The 27874-nt window shown below is 44.1% G+C and overlaps 1 protein-coding gene and 1 long non-coding RNA gene across 9 annotated transcripts in view; one reads left to right on the forward strand and one right to left on the reverse strand.

Annotated features, from left to right (window-relative positions):
• EVL (Enah/Vasp-like) overlaps nt 1-27874 on the reverse strand; it is a 180833-nt gene that overhangs the window by 72044 nt on the left and 80915 nt on the right. For 6 of the 8 annotated variants that reach the window (XM_033191350.1, XM_033191345.1, XM_033191344.1 and 3 more), the window contains exon 1: nt 12867-13146. The exons of the other annotated variants lie outside the window; for them this stretch is intronic. In XM_033191350.1, the coding sequence (XP_033047241.1) occupies nt 12867-12877 (11 nt within the window). In that variant the 5' untranslated portion in view covers nt 12878-13146. Of the gene's footprint in view, nt 1-12866; nt 13147-27874 lie in introns of those variants that run through there. 8 annotated transcript variants of the gene reach the window in all.
• On the forward strand, nt 17255-25679 carry LOC117071395. Its single transcript, XR_004432279.1, has 3 exons — nt 17255-17392; nt 20502-20616; nt 25465-25679. It is a non-coding gene; the product is annotated as an uncharacterized LOC117071395 (long non-coding RNA).

Genomic DNA, 27874 nt, shown 5'->3' on the forward strand with positions numbered 1-27874 from the left:
GCCTGTTAGTGAGTCAGGCACTGCTGACTACGTCCCCACTTCTGAGACCTCTCCTCCTTAATCCCCAGTCTTCAAATTCTCCTGGCTTTCCATTTTGCTCTCTGTGATTCCTGTTCAGCCTCCTTCACAGGGTTCCTATTTATCTCTTATGTCAAGTGTTTTTAATCCACAGTCCAGGGAAAGGCTTGAAGAGTCTAAGAAACTTCCAAAATTATCTGCAAAAGTGAGAGTGCACGCTGCTTCTGGAAATGCATTTACCATGTTCTTAAATGGGTTTGCGCTCCAAAACAGATTTTAAAATCAATGTGAACTACATGGAATTTCTTATTTTACTCTATGCTCACGAGTCTCAAAACTGTATGCACGGCCGGGCGCGGCGGCTCCCACCTATAATCCCAGCACTTTGGGAGGCTGAGGCGGGCGGGTCACGAGGTCAGGAGATCGAGACCATCCTGGCTAAAAGCCATCTCTTAAAAATACAAAAAAAAAAAAAAAAATTAGCCGGGCGTGGTGGTGGGCTCCTGTAGTCCCAGCTACTCGGGAGGCTGAGGCAGGAGAATGGCATGAACCCGGGAGGCGGAGCTTGCAGTGAGCTGAGATCGTGTCACTGCACTCTAGCCTGGGCGACAGAGTGAGACTCCGTCTCAAAACAACAACAAAAACAAAACAAAACAAACAAACAAAAAACTGTATGCACTGTAAGAGTCAGGTGAGTGTTTATTAAAACATAAATCCCTGGGCCCCCATTTAGGAGATTCTGATGCAGTAAGTCTCAGGCGGGGCAGGGTCTCTATTGTAACACACATGCTTGCTGGTTCTAGGCAAATGGTCCACGACGAAAACTTTGAGGACCATTGGTTTTCACATCTCCTCACAGGCTCTGTCATCCATGCCAGGGTTTACACGATCACCAATACACTGATAAATCCCATGTAGATGACTCTCCAGTCCTGTCCTTTCTTCTAAGATATGGAGCCATATTTCCAACTGTTGGACATAACTTAGACACCTCACAATTCAACGTGCTCAAGAGAGAAAGTATTCTTTCCACTGTTTCCCATTTCAGGGAATGGAAGCAACACCTACCCAATCCCGAGTCTGAAACCTGAAGGCCATTTCAGATGCTTTTTTGTGCTTCACCCTCTATGGACCAGTAGCCATCTATTCTATTTCTTAAACATCTTTTGGATCTGTCCCTTTCTCTCCCTTCTTGCTGCCAGTCCCAGCCCTTGTTATTTCTCATTTAGACCACAATAGCCTCCGAGCTATTCCCCTGCCTCTGGTTGAAATCTCATGTCTCCAACTCTTCAATTGCAATGTCACCAGAAAGACCTTCATCAAAGGCAAACTGACTGAGCCTCTTCCCTCATTGGGAGCTCTGCCACCTACTAGCTATATGACCTCATACAAAACTTATGTGTTCCCCAGTTTCTATCTATAGCTTATTCTCCTTTATCTGCCCATATCTTTCCCCTTTCCTCATCTTCTTTATAGGGTTGTCTGGAGAATTAAGACTTAATATGTGTAAGCACTTGGAGCAATACCTGACCCCATGCGGCATGACGAAGGGAGTCATCGTTATTAAGGAATATAATCCCAGCTCTGGGGCAGGCACTCAGGGGCCTTCACATTGTAGCCCTTGCCAAAGTGTTCATAGCCAACCCAACCCTTGGCTTACTCTTGTGGAAATGCACACACAGGCCCCTAACACACACCCCTGCACTCTGTGGCCTCTGCTCTGGCTCTGGCCACTTCCTCTGCCTGGGATACTTTTCTCAGCCGAGCCGAGCTGACCCAAGCCAACCCACTAATTCCTACTCATCCATAAAGACTTGGAATATTTGTTATCTCTTTTAGAAAATCTTCCCTGAAGCCCCAGGCTGAGTTAGATGGTCCTTCTCTGAGCCTTATTATCCCTATTATCATGGTCCTGTGCCTACCGTCACAGCACTTACTGCGGCAATGTCTACGCTAGGACCCTCTGCTGGCCAGTGAACGCCTCCAGGGCAGGGGCCATGTCTTCTAGGCAGGTTTCTCCCTATGTAGAGTGAGGACTTAGGCCACAGTTCTCTTCCTATCTGTTGACCTCTAGAGGTCCAAGACTACAGGGTAGATTCCTCTGCTGGTCCCAGGGAACTTCCCTTCTTGCTCTGCTGGACCTGAGGCTGCCCACAAATGGCCCAGCACATTTTAGCAAGGAAGGACCTATCTGATCACACAGCCCAACCAGCAGCCTGGATAGCCAGGCTTCACCTGGTAGTGAAAGCATCCCCATGATATTGGGCCAATTAAGATGACTTTTCTGCTATTCCTCAAGTAATTAGGAAGAGATATTTCTCCTGCCCAAGATGATTTCTTTTTCCGACACCCAGAGGTTTGATTCTTACCTTTTCTCAAAGCTCACATTGTCATTGCTTTCAAAACACACCTATCCACCCATTCCCATTCATTTAATAACTACTAACAGGCATATGGCTCAGCGCTGAAGGAGATTACAATCTATCAGGAAAAACAGATCATTACAAAATGGGTGTACGAGAGTATTGGGAAGGGAGAACATCAGGCTTTGCAGGAGGAGTTCTTGTCTGTAAACCAGAGCTGATAAAATTAGTATGGTCTATTTATATGGTGATTAATAGATAAGACATGAGGGTGCCCGGCACCATGCTGGGTACATTCTTCATACTCAGTAGGTGTGTGTCTCTGTCCCTCAAACCCCACCCCAAGGTGCCATGTGCCTCTGATTACTTTCAAGCCGTCACGACAGCCACTTTGAGCTATCTTCTTCCCAAGACTGTGGGCTTCTGGATAACAGGCCCATGTCTGAGTTCAGATACCCCTCCTCAGTGAGCCATCGTCCTCAGCGTAGCCTGGTGCCTCTGGCCTGGGCTCTGCAGCTGCCAAGTGCAATAGAAAGGGGTGAGTACTGAAGGGTGGGGGGCTAGAGAGAAGTAGCCATAAATAAATGTTCCCAAAGCTAAGCAGAAACACAGCCAGACTGAGGCAGTTTGTAAAGTCCTGCCTTGTTTACCTCCAACATACAAGCAACAAAAGTGAATCTTAAAAGCCGGACTGAGAACCATCAGTAAGGAGCCTCCTGGACGGAAGCAGAGCAGCCCACACTGAGGGGTTTATACAAACCTGTCTGGGCACTCCAGCGCAGAGCAGAGCTGGGGTCTACCCACAGAGCCCCAAGACAAGGCCCAGCACAGAGGAGGAGACAGGGGCCTTCTCCTGTGCCAAATTCCAGTCTGTCTCTGAAGCACATCACTTGCTAGTTCAGTAGACCCCCTGCAGGCGTGCAGCTTGGCTCTGGTAACATAGGTGACATCTACACTGACTTCATACAATGCTCAAACCACCGTCACAAGGTCATTATCACATTTATTCCCACTTCACACTGTGTGTTTCCCCCAAGTCACACAGGGAGTCAAGTCAGAGGCACTGCTGGACAGGACCCTGCCTCCTGCCATCCGGAGGCCTCTCCTTCCAGCTCTCGGAGAACTCTCTCACACTATGAACTCCCCTCTGCCCAGGCAGCCCCACCCTGTCTCCCCTCAGCCTGGCCCAGACTCACCATTCTACTTTTGCCACAGACTTGCCCTCCTTCTTGCCCTCCTTGCCTCCTGTGTGAAACTTCTCAATTGGCTCCCATAACACCGCATAGCTTGGCTCTTCTCTGGACTGCCCCCTTTCTGACCACTGTCTTTCCCAAGGTGGAGAGGAGCAGAGAGAAACAGTACTTTAGAGAAAGTCTGGCTGGCTGGTGCCCACCAGGAAGCAGTGTTGTGCTGGGAAGCAAGGCTGGGCACAGAGAGTTAAGGCCAGCCCTCATCATGGAGTCAGTGTGGGGAAGTGAGAACACTTTGGACAACAGCTCCAGCTCTGCCCCAGGTCTGGCTCTGTTGCTTGCCAGCAAAAAGACTTCAGGAAGGTATGTTTACAGCTCTGTAAGACGAGGAGAATCATCTTTTTGGACTTTCTTTTGCATTTGCTGGAGATCAAATAAGGCTGATGAAATAAACAGGAGAGCAGTTTACTAAACATGATTAGCACCCAGCAGATACCATCTTGAACAAGGACAACGCTGGTTGAATAAACAGCAAATCCCTATGAGGCAAGACTTAGGGTGGAATCCGCATGAAACTGCCTTCCGTGTCCACATGGAGAGCTGTCATTATCATGTAGTCTTTTAACTTCTAAGGAGAAAAACAAGGTGGCAGGTTCCTCACTGTGGCCTGGGGAATTGCCTCAGGCCTCACCAAGTGGGACCAGGCTGTCGGGTCCTGTCTTTGTGGAATGGCCCAGATCCACTGTGGAGGTCACTGAGGGCCCACTCCTGAGCCCTGCTGTTGGGAAATCACAGTTTCCGGGCCCTGATTTGCTGCTGTGCTTTTCTCTAGCCTCTACTCACACTGCCCTCCATCCCCACTACTGCCCCCAGGGAAGACTTCCTGAACCACACGGAAGAGAATGCTAATGCCCACCCTCGGGCCCCTGCCGCTCCCCTCAGCTGCTTAGCTTCTCTGCAGAACACTTACCATACTTGCCACTGAACTGAGGGGCAAGCGCTTCCATGAGGCAGGTGGTTTGGTTTGGTTTTTAAAGTAGTGTTCATCTCGGTAGCTCTAGTAACTGGGACCTAGTGATTGCTCAACAAATGCCTTTGAATAACTGCTGGCTTTTGTGTTTGCTGAGTTTTGCCAGGTATCGTGTTTCTCAGCCTGCAAGGATTTTTGGGGTGGGGGTGGCATGACTCACTTGAGATCTGGCCACCTCTGCTTTCTCTTTCTTTTTTCCTGCATTTATTTGAAAAATAAAACAAGGGCCGGGCACAGTGCTCACACCTGTAATCCCAGCACTTTGGGAGGCCAAGGTGGGAGGACAGTTTGAGCCCAGGAGTTCGAGACCAGCCTGGGCAACACAGATCCTGTCTCTACACAAAATAAAAAAAGTTAGCCAGGCATGGTGGTGGGTGCCTGCAGCCCCAGCTGCTCAGAAGGCTGCGGTGGAAGGAGGATCCCTTGAGCTGAGGAGGTTAAGGTTGCAGCGAACTGTGTCTGCACCACTGCACTCCATCCTGGGTGACAGAGCAAGACCCTGTCTTCAAAAAAAAAAAAAGAATAGAAAAAAGAAAAAGTGCTGTACGTGCAAAGTGTCACAAGAGAAGGGCATTTAGTTCTGCCTGAGGGACCCAAGGGATGCTGTCATGAAGGGGAAGCAAGACTTTTCAAGAGGAAACAAGGAACCATTTCAAGCAGAGGGAATAGTGTCAGCAAAGGCAGAGTGGTGGGGGGGGGGGACCTCAGTCATCACCCTGGGGCCTCATCACTTCTCAACACCTACCCAGGGGAATGAGGAAGCACACCCACGCTGCCATGTCCCAATTCAGGGACTGAGAAACAGAGACGCTTGGAATCACAGCCTCATCGGAGCTGAAAAACATTCTGCAGTGATTTTCTTAGGAAACAGGCCTAGAGAAGGAAGTAACTTGCCCGACACCCATGGCTTTTCTGCTCCACTTGGTGACACAGCAAAACCCAACTCCAACTTTTACTATTTTGAAGCTGTTTTTCACTCCACCTTTTTACTCTGAAAAACTTCAAACCTACAGGAATATACAAGGGACACTCTTGCACCTTTCACTAAACATGCCCATGGTTAACATTTGCCGCACGTGAGTTATCTCTGCCTTTTCCCTGAGCCATCTGAAAGTCAGCTGCAGATATCATGATACTTCAATCCTAGGGACTTTAGCATACATTTCTTTAAAATAAGGATATTCTAATATATAACGTAAATACCACTGTCACAACAAAGAAAATCAACACTTTACTAAAAATCTAATACAGAGTCCATATTAAAAGTTACCCATGTAATCCCAGCACTTTGGGAGGCCAAGGTGGGTGGATCACCTGAGGTCAGGAATTCGAGATCAGCCTGGCCAATATGGTGAAACCCTGTCTCTACTAAAAATACAAAAATTAGGTGGGTGCAGTGGCACACGCCTGTAGTCCCAGCTACTCGGGAGGCTGAGGCAGGAGAACTGCTTGAACCCGGGAGGCATAGGGAGGTGTAGGCTGCAACGAGCGGAGATAGCTCCAATGCACTCCAGCCTGGGCAACAGAGGGAGACTCTGACTCAACAACAACAACAAAAAGTTACCCAATTTTTATAAAATGTTTGATTTTTTGGGGATGCAGGATCTGCTCATGGATTACATTTGGTTGAGCCGTCTGCTTACTCTCTTTCAAGCTAAGCTAGAATGTGAAACTATTTAAAATTTTTTCATTGACAAAGATGTTGTGTGTGTAAAAAATTCAGGCCAACTGAAAGTAGACTGTAGGTTGATTAAGAGGTGACTGCCAGATCTCCAATGGAAAGCTGCATTTTCCCCTTGGTAATTATTAACTCACTTACAGGGTGTCATTTTTTTCTTAATGGGCACAGGTGTGAAACAGGTTTCATGCTATGAAGTAGACTTAAAATGTTTATTGTGAAGTATTTCAGGCCTGTGAGAAGTAAGTTCCCACGGTCCCACCACGCAGTCTAGGAAATCTGACAGCAAGTCCTAAAGCTGAACTTTAGTTCAAGTGACGCCTGCATCCTCCTCCCAGACCCAGAGCTCCTCCTCTCGACCGGGGGAACTGCCACCTTGCAGATGGTGTTTTCAATTCCATGCATGCTGTCTGTAGTACAGCCATACGACTAACTATTTTACATACATGGTTCTCAAACTTTTTTGGTCAGAGAACCCCTTTACACTCAATTATTGAGGATGCCAAAAAGCTTCTGTTTTATGTAGGTTAAGTATCTCCATATTCACCTTATTTGAAATTAAAACTAATACTTTTTTAAAACACAAGAATATACAAGCAGACATTTCATTAGCTGCCACAGTGATGATGTCAAAACATCACATAGCTCTGGAAAATTCCACCGTGCATTCATGAGACAAGAGCTGAAATGGCAAATGATGTCTTAGTAATATTATAAATATAGTTCTGACCTACAGACTCCTTGGAGGGTCAATCTCTGGGGTACATTTTGAGAACTGCTGCATTACAGCAGTGAAACACAATGAATTCGCTCTCTGTGTATTAACATGGGAAACCCAAATGGTGACTGAGCCCCATTTTTGAGAGTGTTAGAATTAAAGAAAGGCTTTGGGTAAATAAAGTCTACATTCAGTGTTAAACCCTGACACCTTCTTTTCTGTCCAAATTGGTTGCCCACGTTGTGGGCAATCAAGATGTTTGCCTTTTCTCCTTGGATGCCACCCTCTCAGATGCCTGAACAGCTGGTCTCCATTTCTCTGTGAAGTCTGGTGCAATCTAGAAAAACACTCCAATCAACTGTTGGGGGAGTCTGATATTCCTAGACTGACCCTGTCTCATATGCATCTCCCATACTCTTTCAAGGTCACCGACGTAGCCCTTTCTTTGGGGAGCCATCTGACAGTCACGGGGACGTTAAGGCTACTCAAACCTCAAAAACATTTATATAGGTTGCTCTGTGTCTTCATCCCAAAATTTGTGTCCCCAGAGTCTGTGACTCTGATCACTTGTGAAGTAGAAGAGGTTTTAGCACAGCCTTGGGACAACCGTAGAGGCCTGGCTTGGGCCAAGGACTGGGACAGTATGTCCAGCTCCAAGGATGAATTAACAGCCTGGGAATGAAGACCCTGGCTCTGCCCTTACAAACACCCTAGATGACAGAGCAGCCACTTGGACTCCGTGTTATTTACTAGGCACAGAGACAAACATGAACGCATAACACAAGCGTCCTGCTCTGAAAGAGCTCTAGGCTGGTAGGAGAGATCCTGAGCCGACAGAGCATCGACAAGAGATACACACGCAGGCACCGGGTGCTACAGGACGGACGAGGTCTCTTTTGTCTCTTGTGGTATTAACAGCACAGAATGATGGAGACTGCAAAATAGAGATCAGGAGGGCCTCAATTCTAGCCTTGACTCTGCAAACTGAGACGAGTTTAGCTTTGAGAAGTTAAAGTTGAGAGGGCAGATTCTGATCCTCTCAGAAATCAAAAGCTCTGTCAAGTGACAACAATGTGACCTGGAATACGTTACTTTGTAGGCCCTTGTTTTCTTTTCTTTTTGAGATAGGGTCTTGCTCTGTCGCAGGCTGGAGTGCAGTAGTGTGATCATAGTTCACCGCAGGCTTGAACTGCTGGGCTCAAGCAATCCTCCCACCTCAGCCTCCTGAGAAGTTGAGACTATAGGCTTCAGGCATGCACTACTATACCTGGCTAATTTTCTTTTTTCTTTTCTTTTCTTTTCTTTTTTTTTTTTTGTAGAGACCAGGTCTCACTACGATGCCGAGGCTGGTCTTGAACTTCTGAGCTCAGGCGATCCCCCTGCGTTGGACTCTCAAAGTGTTGGGATTACAGGTGTGAGCCACAACGCCCGGTCAACTGTAAAGTGGGAATAGTGATATAAAACCTCAAAGGGTGAGAATTAAATAGTATGTATATCATGTAACTAGCACAATGGTTGGTTTATAACACTCAGAAAAGCTGAGCTGTTATTTTGGTTCAGTTACCAAAGTGAAGCCATTGGACTAGACCAGTTCTCATCCATTTTCTGCCCCAGCCCACCTGAATATCTTAACACTCTCATGAGAATAACCTAGAATCTCTAGAGGAATTTTTCTCAACTAGAGGCACATGGGATTCTTTGAGACAGAGGAAGGCAGAGAAGCATCAGAAGCTCTCCAAATGATTTGGCTACAGGTCTTTAGGGAAGTGTGTGTTCCCTTGGAGAGTGAACAGACCACGTGATCTCTGAGGGCTTCTTCAATTGCCTCTGGGACTCTCTCATTTGCCTGTGAGGACTGGAAACACCTGTGAGGAAAGGAAACCCTAGGTGTTCCTGGAGACTCTTCCAAACCCTGACACAAAGGCGTACAACTGGGTGGGAAGGATTGTAAGGTGAACTCTGGCTGTGTGAGACTTCTTACATCTTTACAGCTTGAAGATGTGCAGCACAATGGAATAAACAGTAATGATTGTGCCCAGGCAGTCACAGTTCCTTCACTACCTGACAACAAGTGAAATGTCTGTCTGGTCTCTTCTCTAACATGCCACACCAGGAAGCTCCACTGAGTAGCAGCTTTGGTAGCACAGGAATCTCCAGGACCATATATCAAAGTACTTAATTAAATCCAGCAGTTCAATAAATGTGTATTGCCAGGCAATGTTTTAGGCACTGGGGATACACCAGTGAACAAAACAGGCAAAAATCCCTGCCTTCTGGGAGTTTACATTCTAGAGGGGTAAAGACAGAGAGTACACAGTAAAACAAACACATTCTACAATATGTTAGAAGATAGTACATGCTTTAGAAAAAACCCACAGCCTACCAAGGACAACAGAGAGACCAGTGAAGGAAATGAAATTAACTGGCTGGCCCCAAAAGTGGCAGACGTATCACGCATCCATGTCACATTTCCTGCTGCTGCACTGCGATCTCAGCTAGTTCCTGCTCAGGTCAGCCTTGTTCAACCCACATTTCCTGGGAACCTGTTCTGCTAGGCCCACACCTCTACAGATTCTTCCAGCTAGCACCCCAGCTGCCCCAGCGTGGTGAAAGGAATCACCACCCACCTAAGACATGTCTGACTCATGTTTCCCCCACACCCACGTGTGATCCACCAGATAGTTCTGGAGGCTACAGCACCACGACACTTCCTAAATCTGGTGACTTCTCACCACCTACCCTGACTGCTCCACTGCTGGCCCAAACCACCCTTACCTCTTACCCGGATGACTGCGGTAGCCTCCCAAGAGGTCTTCCTGCTTCTATTCTTGCCACACTGCCAGCCATTATCTACACAGGTGCCAGAGTGATTTTCTTAAGCTTCTATTGGACATCTTTCCCTTTGCTTCGAACCCTTCCTCCAAAGGCTTCCCCTAACTAAATTCTGACATATGCGCTAAATTCAGCACAGCTCACAGGCTTTGCCATAGGGCCTGATAAAACCTGTGCCCTTATTTGCCTTCACTCTTCCTTCTTCATGTTGCTCCAGTCTCTGTATTTTTCTTGACCTTTGAACCCAACAAACTGTTCCTATTTCAGGGCCTCGTCCCCATCTGAGGATACCTGCTGCCCCTTCCACCCCAAAGTCTTCAGATTTTACATGGCTGCCTCATGTCTCCACAGAGGGCACTGGCTAAGGCAGTGGCCCCGTCATTCTCTACCATGCTGCTCCATTGTTTTCACATCTCTTGGTGATGGTTTCTTGACTATATTCTGCCTCCCTACTCTGCCCTCAGTTGGAGGACAAGCCTGACTGTCTTGTTTACCATTGTGTCCCTAGCACCCAGAGCAGCCGCTGGGTGACTGGCTGCCTGTGATGCCTGCCAGTGCCTTCTAAAAAATCATTCCTATCCTTCAAAGTTCACCTGAGATCCCACTTTCTCTTTCAGGTCTTCCCTGACAGCCCCCAACTTCTCAACTCTTACTGCCCCTCCTGTCTATGCTTATTACTGTCTATGTTGCAGGGTCCTTACAGCGAGTCGCCTCCTCATTTCTGTGAGTGCTGCCTTCCTCACTCCCTACCAGTCCCTGAGGACAGAGGCCGCTCCAACTCAGGTGTAAGAGCAAAAGGGCAAAGCATCTGTGGTCAGGAGGCACAGGTTTAAGTCCTGGGTCTATCACTCACTGGCTATGTCTCAAGTTACTCTCTCCTTCTATGAAACAGAAGCAATAAAAACAATGCTAGCTGGGTGTGGTGGCCCACACCTGTAGTCCCACTGAGGCAGGAGGCTTGCTCGAGCTTGGGAGTTTGAGGCCAGCCTGGGCAATATGGCAAGACCTCATCTCTAAAAAATACAAAAACAAAAACACCCCACAATGCTACCTTCAGGATTACTGCGATAATTAAATAAAATAATGTCAGTGACAGCATTCTGTATGTTGTCATGCACTCAAGAGAATTCCTAGCTCCTAATCCAGTTAGGGCTTGGAAAATGTTTCTTGATTGGTGAGTAGCCAGAGCTAGAGCTGGTAAGATATATTTGCACATTAAAAAGGCCCTTCGTATCCCTACCACAGGCGCCATGGTACCCCCATATGTCAGTCAGCATGAGGGAAAATGAAAAGTTCACAGCTCCTATGGCTGCTGACCCTGCAGCTCCACGAACGCTGCTTCCACCAGGACTGTCACTATGGTGCCAGGCCAAGGACCTGTGGCAGAGTGCAAGCAGCCTTGTGCGGGGAAGGGACGCTCCAGAAAACCTGGGCTTTTGCTTTGGTTCAGCCACTACTCTGCTCCCCGTAGACAAATTCTGCTCCACACTGGGCCTCAATTTCCTGATCTGTGCACTCAAGAGCTGGACTAGATTAGTGTAATCTTCAGACTTGAAAATCATCACCACCAACAACAATATGACTTTTTTTCCCCTCAATTAATTATCAAGGAATACATAAAAAAGACAAAAGTAGAGTTATTTTGGCTGAAGTAGAGGATAAGATGCCCAAAGCACCACTAACCTAGGTAAACTATTGTAGATCATCTCCAAGGTCTTTTCAAGACGGAAACTTCTAGATTTCCATGATTTTAAAACTGAAAAAGAAATTGATGTGCCTCCTCCCCATTTACTTCTGATATAATTTTCTGCAATTAGTAATTGACAGGGTAGAATAAGCTGCTAGAATTTTTCACAATGTAATTTACAACTGAAAATGACTTCGGAAGTTGATATGCCTTTGAAATGAAAAGTATTCTGTCTTCCAAAGTTCCATTCAGAAGTCCTCTAAAGTTAAAGGAAAGTTACTACAATGATAGGAGCAGAAATAAAGCCCACTGGAAAATAAGCAGCCCTGGACAAGTTCTACCTACCACCATGTCAATTTTAACAACTCACTGCAAACTGCTTCTAAAGAGCCTGTGTAGCGTGCTGCGAAAACCACCGGATGAGGCCATCCTTGTTAAACCCTGGTTCCATTCCTTCCTCAACCTGCCATGTGACCTTGGACAAGCCCCACAACTTTTCAGAGGTTTTCTCAGCTACGAAACAGGAGTGATGACAGCGTTCTCACCGATCTAACACGGTTAAAAGATTCAAATAAGAAAACTTGGTGAAATGGCACTTTGGAAATTGTGAAATAATTTTCAAAGTGAGGGACCATTACTTTATGCTAAAAAACAAAGCTGTCATAAGTCAATCAAACAAATGCCCCAAACCCCACAGGATAAAAGTCTGTCTGTCTTATCATCTATAATCTTTCAGAGTTGTACGGCAGGCGACAGGCAGGTCCAAAACGTAATCTCCCCTCTAGAAAGAACAATCTCAATGAGGAGTGCAGTTTGTAGACTGGCTGGCACTCACACATGTGCTAAACAGCAACAGCCTATGGTCACAAGTCTCACAAGTGGAGGGTCAGGATTCCTGCTATTAAGTTCATGAAGTTCCTATAATAAAAACAACTCTCTCTGCCTATATTTAGATAAAACAACCAGTCTCAGGTCATTCTAGAGAGAAGAGCCAGGACTCACCAAATGTACCTCTGAGATAAACAACAATTCCCCTAGATGGCTCAGATCCTCCTCCCTATAATCTGAGGTAGGGGCTAATTTCTGAGTAAATCCTTCACCCAGAAACCATTAAAGGTCACTGGCATCAAGAGACACAGGCCTGTGTAATGGAAAGACCAGCGGCTGGAGAGTGAGCAGATTGTCACTAACGTGCTGTGCAACCTCATGTAAGTCCCCTGCCCTCTGGTCATGGATTTCTCGATCAGTATACTAAGGGGACCTGAGATGATTTCCATAGCCCATTCACCATTAAGATTTTAGGTTTCCTCTTGACATCCCCCTGTTCCCTGTATTGGTTTCAGTACTTACCTTGTGGCCATGGCTGAAAAGTGGCAGCACAGGGAACCCTGAGGAGGTGAGTCCTGTACTCCCACCGGGCTATGCTGATCAGAGGACCACAGACCCTCTGAAGACAGCAACTTGATTTTTATAGACTACTTAAAACCAAACAGGAAAAGGAAGCTGAACCAGAGACAAAGGGGAAACAAACCCAAGTGAAAAACTGAAACCTAGGTAGAAAATAGAGAAACAAGAAGCTAGCAGTGCAGAGCCCTACCAGCGTGGGTGGCTGAGAGGCACTTCACAGGCCTGACCCCTCCACGGCTGGCAACCTCAAGCCTCTAAGCGCTTCCTGCAAGGGTGCAAGGGTGGGTGAAGCCTGCTGGAGGTAGGGGCCAGGTCGTGGTGCTGGCCCCCGACTAACTAGCTCTATAGTCTGTCTAAGTCAATGCCATTTAAGAGGTCTGGGCCTTGGTTTTCCATCTGTTATAGAAAGTGCAGGCTCAGCACAGACGACTTCCTATAGGCCTTAAGAAAAGGCTACAAGAACTCGCAAGAGTCCCCACTGACTCTCCAGAGAATAGACGACTAGATGGTGAAGACTATAAGCTGATCTTTTTTTTTTTCTGAGACAGAATTTCACTCCCGTCGCCCAAGCTGGAGTGCAGTGGCGCGATCTTGGCTCACCACAACCACCGCCTCCTGGTTCAAGCGATTCTCCTGCCTCAGCCTCCTGAGTAGCTGGGATTATAGGCATGTGCCACCACGCCCAGCTAATTTTGTGGTTTTAGTAGAGACAGGGTTCCTCCATGTTGGTCAGGCTGGTCTGGAACTCCCGACCTCAGGTGATCCACCTGCCTCAGCTTCCCGAAGTGCTGGGATTACAGGCCTGAGCCACCGCGCCAGGCCGCCGATCAAGTCTTAATATTTGACTCTGGAACAAAATGTGTACCTCTACCGAGAAGACACCTCTCTCTAATGAGGACATTTAAGTCAGCAATTTAGAGCCTGAAAGGAAAACATTGGAGGAATACTGGGAACTTAGCTTTGGCATTTGTTCATTAAATGGGTGGCCTCAACTGTAAAATGGGGTTAGTTATACTTATTTTGCCTATCTCCAACAGTTCTCATGAAGATAAAATCCAGTTCCATCTTTCTTTCAAAATCTACTGAGAACTCACTAAGAAGCACGCACTGTGTTAGAAATCACAGACAAAAAATTGAGAACGACCGTACTCATCCTTAAAGGACTTTTATGGCTTAGAAAAGAAGAATCCTGCCCTCTGGTCATGGATTTCTCGATCAGTATACTAAGGGGACCTGAGATGATTTCCACAGCCCATTCACCATAAAGATTCTAGGTTTCCTCTTGACATCCCTCTGTTCCCTGTATTGGTTCCAGTACTCATCTTGTGGCCATGGCTTGATAATGTTAGCAAATATTTAATAGATCCATTAAAATACTGATACAGTGAAAAATAGCTGTACAGAGTACGGTACAAAAGAAGTATCAGTTCTAATTGGAGAGATGAACGCACTTTGAATGCTAAAAATGCATTTTAAGAGGCTTTTAATGATATACATTTCCCTTTAAGCACGGTTTTAGTTGCAAACCACAATTTGGATGTATTGCAGTTTTCTTTTTTCTTTTGGTTCAAAATAGTTTTAATTTTCTCTAGTGATTTCTTCTTTTATCCATGGATTATTGAAAGTGCTTTGTTAAATTTTGAAATATTTGGTGTTTTCCTATATCTGTCGCTACTTATTTCCAATTCAATTCTACTGGGCCCAGAGAACATATTTGGTGTGACTTCTTCCTTTGTTTTTCCTGGTATGATCTCAATCTTTTCACATTTATCAAAATGTGCGTTATGGCCCAGCATGCAGTCTACCTTGGTGGATGCAGCATACACACAAGGAAAGAATGTGTTTTCTGAAACTGGTCGGGTGCAGTGTTCTAAATGTCAGTTAGGTCATGGTGGTTAATAGTATTGTTCAGAACGTCTATGTCCTTGTTACTTTTTGTTGCTGTTGTTTGTTTTTGTCTAATTATTCTATCAACTGCTGAGGGAAAGGTCCTGAAATCTCCAACTGTAACTGTGGATTTCCCTCTTTAATTCTGTCACTCTTTATTTCATGGATTTTGAAGCTCTTATTAGGTACATTTTTCCACACCGCATTGGTTTTCTGCACTGCTGTAACAAATTACCACAAACTGAGTGGCTTATAACACACACACTTACTATCTTAAGAGTTTTGTAAGATCACAGGAGGTCAGAAGCCCATCATCATCAGAAGTCCCACATGGGTCTCTCTTGCTCACCTTTCTCAGCTTCTAGACACTGCCTGCATTGCTTTCTCATAGCTCCTCTGTCCGCTTTCAAAGCACGCAGCATCGCTCTGACCCTTCTTCCACAGTGACATCTCTTTCTGACCACGGTGTGGACAGGTTCTCTGCTTGTAAGGACTCATGTGATTACACTGGACCCAATGGATAATCCAAGATAACTGCTCCATCTCAAGGTCCACAACTTTAATCACATCTGCAGAGTCGTTTTTGCCACGTAAGGTAACATTTTATTTATTTACTTTTTTAGAGACAGGGTCTATCGCTGTCACCCAGGCTGGAATGCAGTGGTGTGATCATAGTTCACTGCAGCCTCAAACTCCTGGCTCAAGTGATCCTCCTATCTCAGCTTCCTGAGTAGGTAGGACTATAGGCACACACCACCATGCCTGGCTAATTTCAAAACATTTTTTTTTTTAATAGAGATGGGGTCTTGCTATGTTTCTGAGGCTGGTCTCAAACTCCTGGCCTCAAGTGATCCTCCTGCCTTGGCCCCCAAAATGCTAGGATTACAGGCATGAGCCACCATGCCCATCCCATGTAAAGTCACAGAGTCACAGGTTCTAGGGATTAGGGCAGGGTGATGGCATTACTCTGCCTAGTACACATCCTTTCACCTTCAGTCGATTTGTATCTTTGTCCTATAGATAGTGTATGACTGAGTCTTGCATTTTCACCCAGTCTGACAATTTCTATCTTTTAATTGGGGTATTTAGTCTATTTACATTTAGCTTATTGATACAGATGGATATAGGTCTACTACTTTGCTATTTGTTTTGTTTGTCTCATCTGTTTCTGGTTCCTCTGTTCTTCGTTTCCTGTATTCTTGTGGGTAAACTAAATACTTTTCAGAATTCCATCTGAATTTCTCTGTTGACTTTTTAGCTATACCTCTTTATTTTTTTACAGGTCTTTCTAGGGATTACAATATACATTCTTAACTTTATAAAGTACACTGAGTTAATATTGTCCCACTTCAGTAAAATGTTAAGAACTTCATAATTGCTTAATTTCATTCTCCACTCCCATCCTTTATGGTGTAGCTGTCATATGTGTTACATACTCAAAATATAATGTTATATATTTTTGTTTTAGACAATCATATATATATATACAGCTGAACCTTGAACAGCACAGGTTTGACCTTCATAGGTCCATTATACTACTACTTTTTTTGAGATGTGGTCTTGCTCCATTGCATAGGCCAGAGTACAGTAGTGCAATCACAGCTTGCTGCAGCCTCAACCTCCTGGGCTCAAGCAATCCTCCCATCTCAGCCTCCCAAAGTGCTAGGACTACAGGTATGAGCTACCACCACGCCTGACCCTGGTCCACTTGCACATGAAATTTTTTCTACCTCCACCACACCTGAGACAGCAAGATCAACCCCTCCTTTTCCTCTTCCTCCTCAGCCTACTCAATGTGAAGATGACAAGGATGAAGAACTTTAAGATAATCCATTTTCAATTAATGACTAGTGAAACTAATTAAAATATATTTTCACTTATGATTTTAATAAAATTTTTCCCTAGCTTAATTATAAAAATACAGTATATAATACATACAATATACAAAGTATGTATTAACCAATTGCTTATGTTATTGGTAAGGCTTCCTGTCAACAATAGGCTCTTAATAGTTAAATTTTAGGGGATGCAAAAGTTTTAGGTGGATTTTCAACTGTGTGAGGGGCCAGCACCCTAACCCCTGGATTGTTCAAGAGTCGTGTGTGTGTGTGTATATTGAAGAAATAAAAGTCTTTATGTTTACTCACATATTTCTCTTTTCCAATAATCTTTATCCATCCCCGAACACTTGAATTTCCTGTTTTCGGTTTGTTTGTTTGTTTGTTTGTTTTTTGCAGCCTGAGGAACTTCCTTTAGAATTTCTTCTTGTTTTTTTGAGACAGGGTCTTGCTCTGTCACCCAAGCTGGAGTACACTGGTGTGATCTCGGCTCCTTAAAATCTCTGCCTCCCAGGCTCAAATGATTCTCCTGCCTCCTGCCTTCTGAGTAGCTGGGACTAAAGGCATGCGCCACCATGCCTGGCTAATTTTTGTATTTTTAGTAGAGAACGGTTTCACCATGTTGCCCTGGCTGGTCTCAAACTCCTGGATTCAAGGGATTCGCTCACCTCGGCCTCCCAAAGGGCTGGGATTATAGGCGTGAGCCACTGTGCCCGGCCTCCTTGAGCATTTTTTGTACAACAGGTAAGTTGGCAATAAAATTCCCTTACTTTTCTTCTATCGGAAAAACATCTTTGTCTTCAAGCCTCAAAGCACTTTTTGTGAATAGAGAATACTGAGGATTTTTTTGCATTTCAGCACTTGTATTGTTTCACTGTTTTCTGGCCTCCGTGGTTTCTGAGAAGTCAGCCATGATTCACATATAATGTATGTAATGGATCCCTTTTTCTTTGGTCATTTTTAATACTTTCTTTTTCTTTCGTTTTCAGCAGTGTGACTGTGATGGGTTTAGGAGTGGTTCTTTTTGCATTTATTTTGCTAGGGTTTCATTGAGATTCTTAGGTATGTAATTTAAGGCTTTTCACCGAATTTGGGAAATTTTGGTCATTATTTCCTCAATTATTTTTCTTCTGCCTTATTCTCTTTCTCCTCTTCCTCTGGCACTCCAAGTACACATATGTAGACCTCCTGATATTATCACAAGGCACTGGTAATTCTTTTTAAAATATTTTCCCATTTTTCAGACTAGATATCTATTGATCCGTCTCCAAGTCCACTACCCTTTCTTCTGGATCTCTGATCCACTTTTAGTCTCATCCAGTAAATTTTTCATTTCATTTCCAGTAGTAGAATTTTCAGTGGGCAAGTTTTTTATAATTTCCATTTCTCTGTTGGGATTTCCTGTTTGTTCACTTTATCCAGCTTTTATTAAAGTCTGTGAACATATTTATTACGGGTAATTTGAAGAACTTGCCTGTTCGTTCCAACTTCAGGAGCATTTCAGGTTCTACTGACTGCTTTCTTCCCCTTAAGTAGATGTCATATTTTCTAACTCTATATGTCCACTAACTTATGACTGTATGTTAGATACTGTATGATACATTGCAGAAAGTCTGGATTATGCTATCTTTCTTTAAAGATGTAAAGTCTGTTCTGGTAGTCAGGGAAATTACTGGCAGATCCTTTTGCTGCTACCAAGCTTGGCTCAAACCTTTCTTCAGTTCTATTTCCATTTTGAACTTAGCCTTAGGGGTGTGCCTCCCCTAAACAACGCCCCAACTTCACCCCTCCACCCTCCGCCCGCATCTGACTCAGGAGCAGAGTTCTACTCCTAAGGTGTGACGTTCTGGGATCTCAACTGAATGCCTGAGGTGTTCAGGGAAGTTTCTTCATTCAGGTTAAGCTGGATCTGCAACATCTCCCAGAACTGAATGACCTCTGGCATCATCATTCAGCTCTCAGCCCTACAGCAGGTGATCTCTGCCAGGCCTCATGAAGAGTCTCACTCTGCACATGCACACCCAGCCCTCAGCCAACAATCCAACTAGAATCCTTACAAAGAACTCTGCTGTCTTTGCCCCATCACAGGGCTTCCATTTCTCTAGTTCCTTGCCCTGCAAACTCCAACTATTTCAGTGGCGTAGAATTCTCATGTCTGCCCCCGAGCTGACTAAAATCACCCTTCCATTTGGGCTCCACCACTCCATGCCGAGACTAGATGGTAACTGCAGGCAGAAAGCCAGGGGCTTCTCATGGTGTTTCCTCTCTCAAGAATCAAAGTCCTATCCTGTCTGTCCAAAGTCTGAAAATGGCAGGGATTTAATATCTTCCATGAGTCTCAGTACCCTTTGTATACTCAGTTGCTTCATATATTTTACAGTTTCATAGTTGTTTTTGTCAAGAGAGCAAGTCATTACCATTATTCTGCCATGGCCAGAAGCAGAAGTCAGTTATGATTATTAAACTACACATGGGTATTCTTTCCCATTTTCTGAAGATGCCAGCCTAAGAGTAAACATCTTTTCTGTGCGAAGTGTCTTTCAGTTTCACCCCTCATTTCCTCTGTCCTTCACATGTTACTACTGCCTTTTCTCGGTGTCACTAGGTAGGTAACACATAAGAGTGAACCTTTTGGGGGTATTCTTTTAATTCTATCATCTAGCTTTAATAAAGCACTTGAGAAGAATTACGAAAAGAAGCAAAAAAATGTGGCAAGCTTTCTGAGCAGGGTGCTATGAGATAGGGATTCCAGCCCTCGCTTTGTTATTGACATGCTGTATGTTCCTGGGCATTCAGGTCTCTACTTTGACCCCGGTGTCTCCAGGTCCGATAAAAAAAATGATCTTATAAATAACTATGTACTGCAGGTGTGGTACCATCGACCATGTCAGGGCAACAGAAAATGTTGGAAAGATGGAATAGGAACTGTTGACACTTGTGAAGCAATTTAGCGAGCAAGTTAAGAAACATATCCTGTTTAAGGTAGCATCTTATAATGTGACACCATGAATTGCACTCAGCACCTGGTATACTGCTTAGGTAGCAGGTACAGTGTAAGTGGTGATTGTATGAATAACTATGCATGGACGAATTAATTAATTAGTTAATGAGGAAGAAGGGCATCAACTCACACAGGATATTGACATTAAATCCTAAGGCATTTATTTGGCTTTGGATTTTGAACATAGTAAATGCTCAATAAACAACAACTGTGTTGACTTGAATTAAAAGATGTGCTTTCCATGTGTCCAGACCCCAACAGAAAGCAGAGTGGGCTGAAAATAAATCACAGAGCTGTACTAGAAGACACTCTACTTAGGAGATCTAGTTCAAAAATTTGCTGTGGTGACTTGGGAAAGTCAACTTTCTTTCGTGGGTTTTAGTTTTCCTTTCTGTAAACAGACTAATCTCACTTCTCTTTCTTTCTCATTGGGATGTTTGCAAATGAAAGGGTCTTTCACTAACCAGAAATGAATTATGTTTGTATAATACTGACATTTCATGAGAATTTGTGTTAAGAAGGCAGGGTGTTTTGAGTACAAAGCCCTTGTGTTGTGGGAGTAGAGAAAAGGAGGACAGAGAAATGGCTACCCAAAATTAGTTACCGTCTCTAACACATTATGAAATCCTATTACCAATGCTGCAGTAGGCTTGTAAAATATAGTATTTTATATGTGCTATCATTATTTGACTCCTGGAACCTCAACTATCGCTCCAAAAACCAAAATGGAAATTGGAACTGCCAGAGATTCTGGTATTCTCAACTATTCTGCCTGAGAGACACTTCTTTAAAAAGTTTACACTAAAATAGCTCAGCCAGCCACAAGACGCTAAAGTGCCTTTTCCTTTCCAGTTCACTCACAGTTCAGTTTCAGCTCTTGCTGATAGGGCCTGCCTAAGCCTGCCTGCTCTGTGAAGTCTAACTGTTTATCATACCAGAGGGAAGACATGAAGAACAAACAACTCAGGTAAAAAAAACAAAAAACAAAAAACAAAAGCAACTCCAAATCATCTTTCTGATGATCTGAGACTTGTCCTCAGAAAATGTTTCATTTCTAGAGTTACAGCATCTGGAAAGAAAGCGTAAATGACCAAATAAAGCAACTCCGATGTCAGCCGAGCAATCTCTTAGGGGGACTGTAATATGGCTCTTCACCAATATCTGTGACCTTAGACTTCCGTGGACTTGTGTTCCTGAGGACACAACGCTACATATAATCTTTCTCCATATACATCTTTCATCATATAAAGGGAGAAGTAAAGGGGAAAGGTAAAATCCCACCACCGGACTCCTGGGAATGGGAAATCTAGCTTCTTGTACACGCCCTGGTGGTTCAGGCTCCTGTGCCTTTGTAAACAGTTGTCCTCACCTCCTGAAACAACCTCTTACCCCATCTACAGGCAAACTTGGGTTTGTCCTTCAAGATCCAGTTTACCTGTATCTTCTTTAATGAAGTGTTTACTGAGTCCCCAGGATACAGAAAATTATTCCTGCTGCTGTGCTACTTCTGTATTTTGAAATTTTATCAATTTAGTGGTCACAGAGCATTACCCCTTTAGGAAGCGACTATCATTTCTTATTCATCTTTTATAATCAATTGTGGGCAGCACAATTCTTGGTACATGGTGTGTGTTCAGAATCTTTGTGAAGCTATTTTGCCTGAAAGGACTCAAGAAGTGCACGAATTACTAGTGGTATGAAAAGGGGACAGATAGGCCTTGTGTTTTCAAGCCTAGAGTTTGCTGAGTCTAGCCTCTGACACCAGGCCACCCTGCCCTGAGGTACTCCCTTTCAACCTCACTCCTGGTGAAATTCATCTGCAGCAGAAGCAGACCATATACGCCAGCCAAGGAAACCGAATATTCTAAGGAAGTCATTACTAATTCCCAGAAGAAAATCATAACATCTCAGAGAAACACAAGTACCATAAAATAAAAACTTAAAAGACAGATAACACATGAAGCAACCTCTACCACGGGAAATAGAATTTAAAAATCCAATAAGTAAAATAAATGTCTTTGGAGACACAAGGGAAGATATTTAAAACATTAAGTGAGAATAAGCCATAAGGAAGAACAACCAAGCAATTTTTTTTAGTATAAAAATATAATTGCTGAAATAGAGAACTCAACAAATATGCTCAGCAGAAGAAGCAAAGATGAGAAACTGAGAATCGGGTCAAAGAGTTGACCCCAAAACATCAGGTAGGGAAAAAGGGACAGGGAGGACAGAAGTATCGATTTCTGTATAAAAGGCATCTCAGAAGCAAAAAAAAAAAAAAAAAAAGAGAGAGAGAGAGAAGTTAAATGACAGAAAATTTTGTAGAATTCAAGAAAGATGTAAGAGCTCAGACTGAAAGGGGTGGGCCGGGTGCAGTGGCTCACGCCTGTAATCCCAGCACTTTGGGAGGCCAAGGTGGACGGATTACGGGGTCAGGAGTTTGAGACCAGCCTGACCAACATGGTGAAACCCCGTCTCTACTAAAAATACAAAAATTAGCAGGGTTTGGTGGCGCATGCCTGTAAACCGAGCTACTCAGGATGCTGAGACAGGAAAACGGCTTGAACCCAGGAGGCGGAGGTTGTGGTAAGCCAAGATCCAGCCATTGACAACAGCCTGGTGACAGAGCAAGACTCCATCTCCAAAAAAAAAAAAAAAGAAAAAGAAAAAGAAAACAACGTGCATGCACACATACAGACACAAATACCAATTACGGTATCTAACAACAGCAGAGACAGAGACAATTCTAAAAGCTTTCCACATAAAACCAAGTCATCTACAAAGGAACAAAAATCAGATCAGACTTCTTCACCTCAACTAGGGTAAAACAATGAGATATTATCTTCAGAATGCTGGAGGAAATAAATTTTTGAACCTTACATTTCATTCCATACCAGTCTAAAGTATCATATACATGCAAGGAAGAAATAAATATATTTTTAGGTATACAAGATTTCAGAAAGTTTTCCAGGTACAGACCTTCTTTGGAAAAATTTCACTGTATATATTCTAGCAAAAAGAAAATTTACCCCTAGGAATAAATAGCAGGATATGGCAAGTGGGAGCATCCAACTGAATACTTTTAAGCCATGAAGAAGGAATGAGGTACTGACACACGCTACAACAGACAGACTTTAGGAAACACTATGTGCAGAGAAAAACGTGAGACACGAAAGGTCACATATTATATGATTACATTTATATGATACTCAGAATAGGCAGATTTAAAGAGACAGGACACAGTTTTTTGTTTGTTTGTTTGTTTGTTTTTTGTTTTAGAAGGAGTCTCACTCTTGTCGCCCAGGCTGGAGCGCAATGCTGCGATCTCAGCTCACTGCAACCTCCCCATCCCAGGTTCAAGCAATTCTCCTGCCTCAGCCTCCCAAGTAGCTGGGATTACAGGCATGTGCCACCACGCCCAGCTAATTTGTATTTTTAGTGGAGATGGGGTTTTACCATTTTGGTCAGGCTGGTCTTGAACTCCTGACCTCAGGTGATCTGCCCGCCTTGGCCTCCCAAAGTGCTGGGATTACAGACATGAGCCACCACGCCTGGCCAGGACACAGATTAGTGGTTGTCACAGGCTGGTGACAGGGGATGTGTGCCGGGGTCTTAATTTATAAAGGTCACTGAGAATGACACAAAGAGGTCAGTGCCATTGAAGGAAAAGTTTAATGTCACTCATAGTTCCCCCACAAAATAAGAGGCACAGCACAACATGCAGAGCCACAGGGGAAGCACCAGAGTCAATAAGGAGACAGGAGCAAGGGGAAGGCACAGGCCACAGCCCTTACTGGAGTTTCCATAGGGAAGGCAAGGCAGGCAGGATAAATGGCTTAGAAAAACTGAATAATTCTAGCAGGCTTTGGGGCCTAGGAGGTGTCCCTAGTTGTCTGGAACCTGGCTCTGGGTTGATTTAGAGCAGGAGAAATATTGGCTTGGTGTGTGAGCATCAGATAAAGAAAGTGGCTGGGGTATGGACTCAGGATTGGTTGGTTTGTATATGAAAGACAGACTCACCAACAAAAGTTTCTTCTTACTGTCTCTAGGAATTAGCTAACCCTGGGAGGGGTAGTCTCTTCCCCAGCCAACAAGGCCCCATAAAGATGTCAAAACGTTGGGCACAGTGGCTCACTTCTGTATTCCCAGCACTTTGGGAGGCCGAGGAGGGCAGATCGTGAGGTCAGGAGATCGAGACCATTCTGGCCAACATGGTGAAACCCCGTCTCTACTAAAAATACAAAAATTGGCTGGGCTTGGTGGCACATGCCTGTAATCCCAGCTACTTGGGAGGCTGAGGCGGGAGAATCGCTTGAACCTGGGAGGCAGAGGTTGTAGTGAGCTGGGATCACACTACTGCACTCCAGCCTGGTGACATAACGAGACTCTGTCTCAAAAAAATAAAAAAAAGAAAAAAGATGTCAAATCATAAAATACAAAAAATATGATTGATACGGAGTGAGGGAACAGACTAATCAATATGGAACTCCCTTTTGTGATAAAAAGAACTATGCAAGAGGGGCTGGGCACGGTGGCTCACGCCTGTAATCTCAGCACTTTGGGAAGCTGAGGCAGGACTGCTTGAGCCCAGGAGTCTGAGACCAGCCTGGGCAACATGGTGAAACCCTGTCTTTACCAAAAAATACAAAAATTAGTTGGGTGCAGTAGCATGTGCCTATAGTCTCAGCTACTCAGGAGGCTGAGGTGGGAGAATAGCCTAAACCTGAGAGATGGCTGGGCACGGTGGCTCAAGCCTGTAATCCCAGCACTTTGGGAGGCCGAGACGGGCGGATCACGAGGTCAGGAGATCGAGACCATCCTGGCTAACACCGTGAAACCCAGTCTCTACTAAAAAATACAAAAAAACTAGCCGGGCAAGGTGGCGGGCGCCTGTAGTCCCAGCTACTTGGGAGGCTGAGGCAGGAGAATGGCCTAAACCTGGGAGGTGGAGCTTGCAGTGAGCTGAGATTCGGCCACTGCACTCCAGCCTGGGTGACAGAGCGAGACTCCGTCTCAAAACAACAACAACAAACAAACAAACAAACAAAAAACACCTGAATGATAAAAATATATAAAAACTAGATAAAGATGGTGGTTATACAGCCACAATTTTGCAGTGTGCAATTCAGTGGTGTTCAGTACATTCACATTAAAACAAAAATCTCATAAAGTTTCTTATTGCCTAAGGTTTAATGATGTTTGAATAAACAACAATAATCAATGACTATTTTTAAGTAAAATATCCATAACTTCGCTCGAAAATTCGACACAGCAACATTTGTATACGTATAGGGTGTTATTCTATGAAGAACAGAACGTGGTAAGAGTACACTAAAGACTGAAGGAAGCTGCAGACACTGACAAGCTTTAAAACGACGATAAAGAAAAATAAGTATAAGCATGGATCACACTAAGGGAGGAGTAGCCATGAGAAGAATAAAAATAGAACTTATAGTTTCCCACTCAACTGAAGAAATGTAATATATCCATCAGAAGGCGAAATGAGAAAAAACAAGGAGAAAAAGCATAAAAAATAGAAAATATAGAATAAGACAGCAGTAATAAAAGCATGTTGATCTTCCTTTTTTTTATTTTTATTTTTTGCTTGTGTACTGCTATGGACTGACTGTGTCCCCCAAAATTCGTATGTTGAAGCCCTAACCCTCAACTGGAGACAGAGCCTACAGAAAGTCAATTAAGGTAACATGAGCTCCTAAGGGTAGTGCCCTGATTGATAGGATTAGTGTTTCTGTATGAAGAGATGCCAGAACATGTGCATGCTCTCATGTGCACTCTCTCTTTTTCTCTCTGCCAGGTCAGTGCGCTACAAGAAGGTGGCCATCTGCAAGCCAGGAAAAGGGCCCTTGCCAGAGATTGAACTGACGGGCATCTTGATCTTGGACTTCCCAGCCTCCAGAACTGTGAGAAAATAAATGTCTTGTTTAAACCACCTAGTCTATGATATTTTGCTACAGCAGCCCAGGCAGACTAATACACATACCTTCTAAAAGTATTTAGAAAATCTGTATATCCTGCATTTTTTTTTTTTTTTTTTTTTGAGACAGGGTCTCCTGCTGTTGCCCAGGCTGGAGTGCAGTGGTGCAATCTCTGCTCACTGCAACCTCTGCCTCCTGGGTTCAAGCGATTCTCCACCTCAGCCTCCCAAATAGCTGGGGCTACAGGTACACATCACCATGCCCAGGTAATTTTTGTATTTTTGGGTAGTGACAGGGTTTCACCATGTTGGCCAGGCTGGTCTTGAACTCCTGGGCTCAAGCAATCTTCCTGCCTTGGCCTCCCGAAGTACTGGGATTACAGATATGAGCCACCGTGCCTGGCCCCTCCTGCATATTTTTAAGGTGACACCAATTTTTCAAGATAAATTTAAATGGCTGCAAAAAGATATAATATTTAGAAATATTATATATGACATGCATGTGTTAAATATATTACATTTATAAATGCAATTTAATATGTAAGTGTAAGCTGTTTCAGAATTTACAAAAAAGGTCTGACATAGAACATAATTGGCAAAGCCTGTCTGCTCTGTCAAACATTTAGGTGAATCAGATTTACTTTCTGTCAGAAAAAGTTTGACCTTATTTTCAACTCAAATATGCTCTACACATCACAGTGAAAGCACAGCACTTCGGGATTCTTAGTTTTAAAATCAACTACTAGATAGGTAAGGCCTGGGGATACGCCATGAGTTGGTAGCCTGGAAGAAAAAAGAACTGCCCTTCCGTTATTTTTTACAGAGACCTTCTTTGCTTTGCTTTTATGAGACTCTCTTTTAGGGCCAACGAGTTCTCAAATTATTTCTGTTTGGTCCACTGAGGTATTATGTCCTGAGGTAAGCTAAGGAAGCATCGTAAAATGTGGAAGGGGTCGGTGATATGCCTTTCTTCTATACACTGAGAGGAGAAACATGAAAGCTGATGGGAGAAAGGAGCAGCCAGGTACATTTCCTAACAGATCAACATTGGCCTGGAATATACACGGAAGTGAGAAATCAAGGAATTGGCTCCCTTGCCAATTTATCCCCAGGAAGTCTTTATGTACCCCCAGGAATAAACATGCCCCAGTTTGAAGACTGCTGTGCTAATGTAACAGTAATGACCATACTATAAACAGGTTACAATTACTGGCCAAGAGACAGGAATTGTTAGATTGAATAAAAAACAAGAACCAGAGTTACGAAGTCTACACAAGATAGCTAAAACCAATGAATGCTTCAACACTGAAAATAAAGAAATAGAAAAGTTATAACGCTGTTATAAGTAAAAAGAAAATCAAGTTAGCAATTTTAATATCAGACAAATAGAATTTAAGAAGGAAAAGAGATTAAGAAACCAGAAGAATATTATACAGAAGTCACCTTCATCCATGGGGATATATGTTCCAAGGCCCCCAGTGATGCCTGGAACTATGACAGTACTGAACCCTATGTATACACCGTAGGCAAGAGTAGATCTGATAACTGAGACAGCTGCTAAGTGACTGACAAGCAGGTAGCGTGGACAGCGTGGATAGGCTGGACAAAGAGATGATCCATGTTCAGTCAGGACGGAGCAGGACAGCGCAAGGTTTCATCATGCTACTCAGAATGGCCTACAATCTAAAATTTACAAATTATTTCTAGAACTTGTCATTGAATTTTTCTGGAACAAAGTTGACCTCAGGTAACTGAAACAGTGAAAAGCAAAACCATGGATGAGGCAGGGGGAACTACTGTATGCTAGTAAAAATAATAAGGCTGGGTGCAGTGGCTCACGCCTGTAATCCCAGCACTTTGGGAGGCTGAGGCAGGTGGATCACTTGAGGCCAGGAGTTTGAGACGAGCCTGGGCAACACAGTGAGATCCCCATTCCTTAATTTTTTTTTTAATTAGATGGGCGTGGTGGTGCCTGCCTGTAGTCCTAACTACTTAGGAAGCTGAGGCGGGAGGACTGCTTGAGCCTGGGAGGTTGAGGCTGCAGTGAGCTACGATCTTAACCACTTCACTTCAGCCTGGGGAACAGAGTGAGACCCAATCTCAAAAAAAAAAAAAAAAAAAAAAAAATCATGAGCTCATACACAAATAATATAGCATTATGGAGAGAAATAAACACTTGTAGCAAATATTGTTAAAATATGAATTAGGCCGGGCGCGGTGGCTCAAGCCTGTAATCCCAGCACTTTGGGAGGCCGAGACGGGCGGATCACGAGGTCAGGAGATCGAGACC

The sequence above is a fragment of the Trachypithecus francoisi genome, unplaced genomic scaffold (genome assembly GCF_009764315.1).
Source record: "Trachypithecus francoisi isolate TF-2019V2 unplaced genomic scaffold, Tfra_2.0 Lachesis_group3, whole genome shotgun sequence".
Taxonomy (NCBI): domain Eukaryota; kingdom Metazoa; phylum Chordata; class Mammalia; order Primates; family Cercopithecidae; genus Trachypithecus; species Trachypithecus francoisi.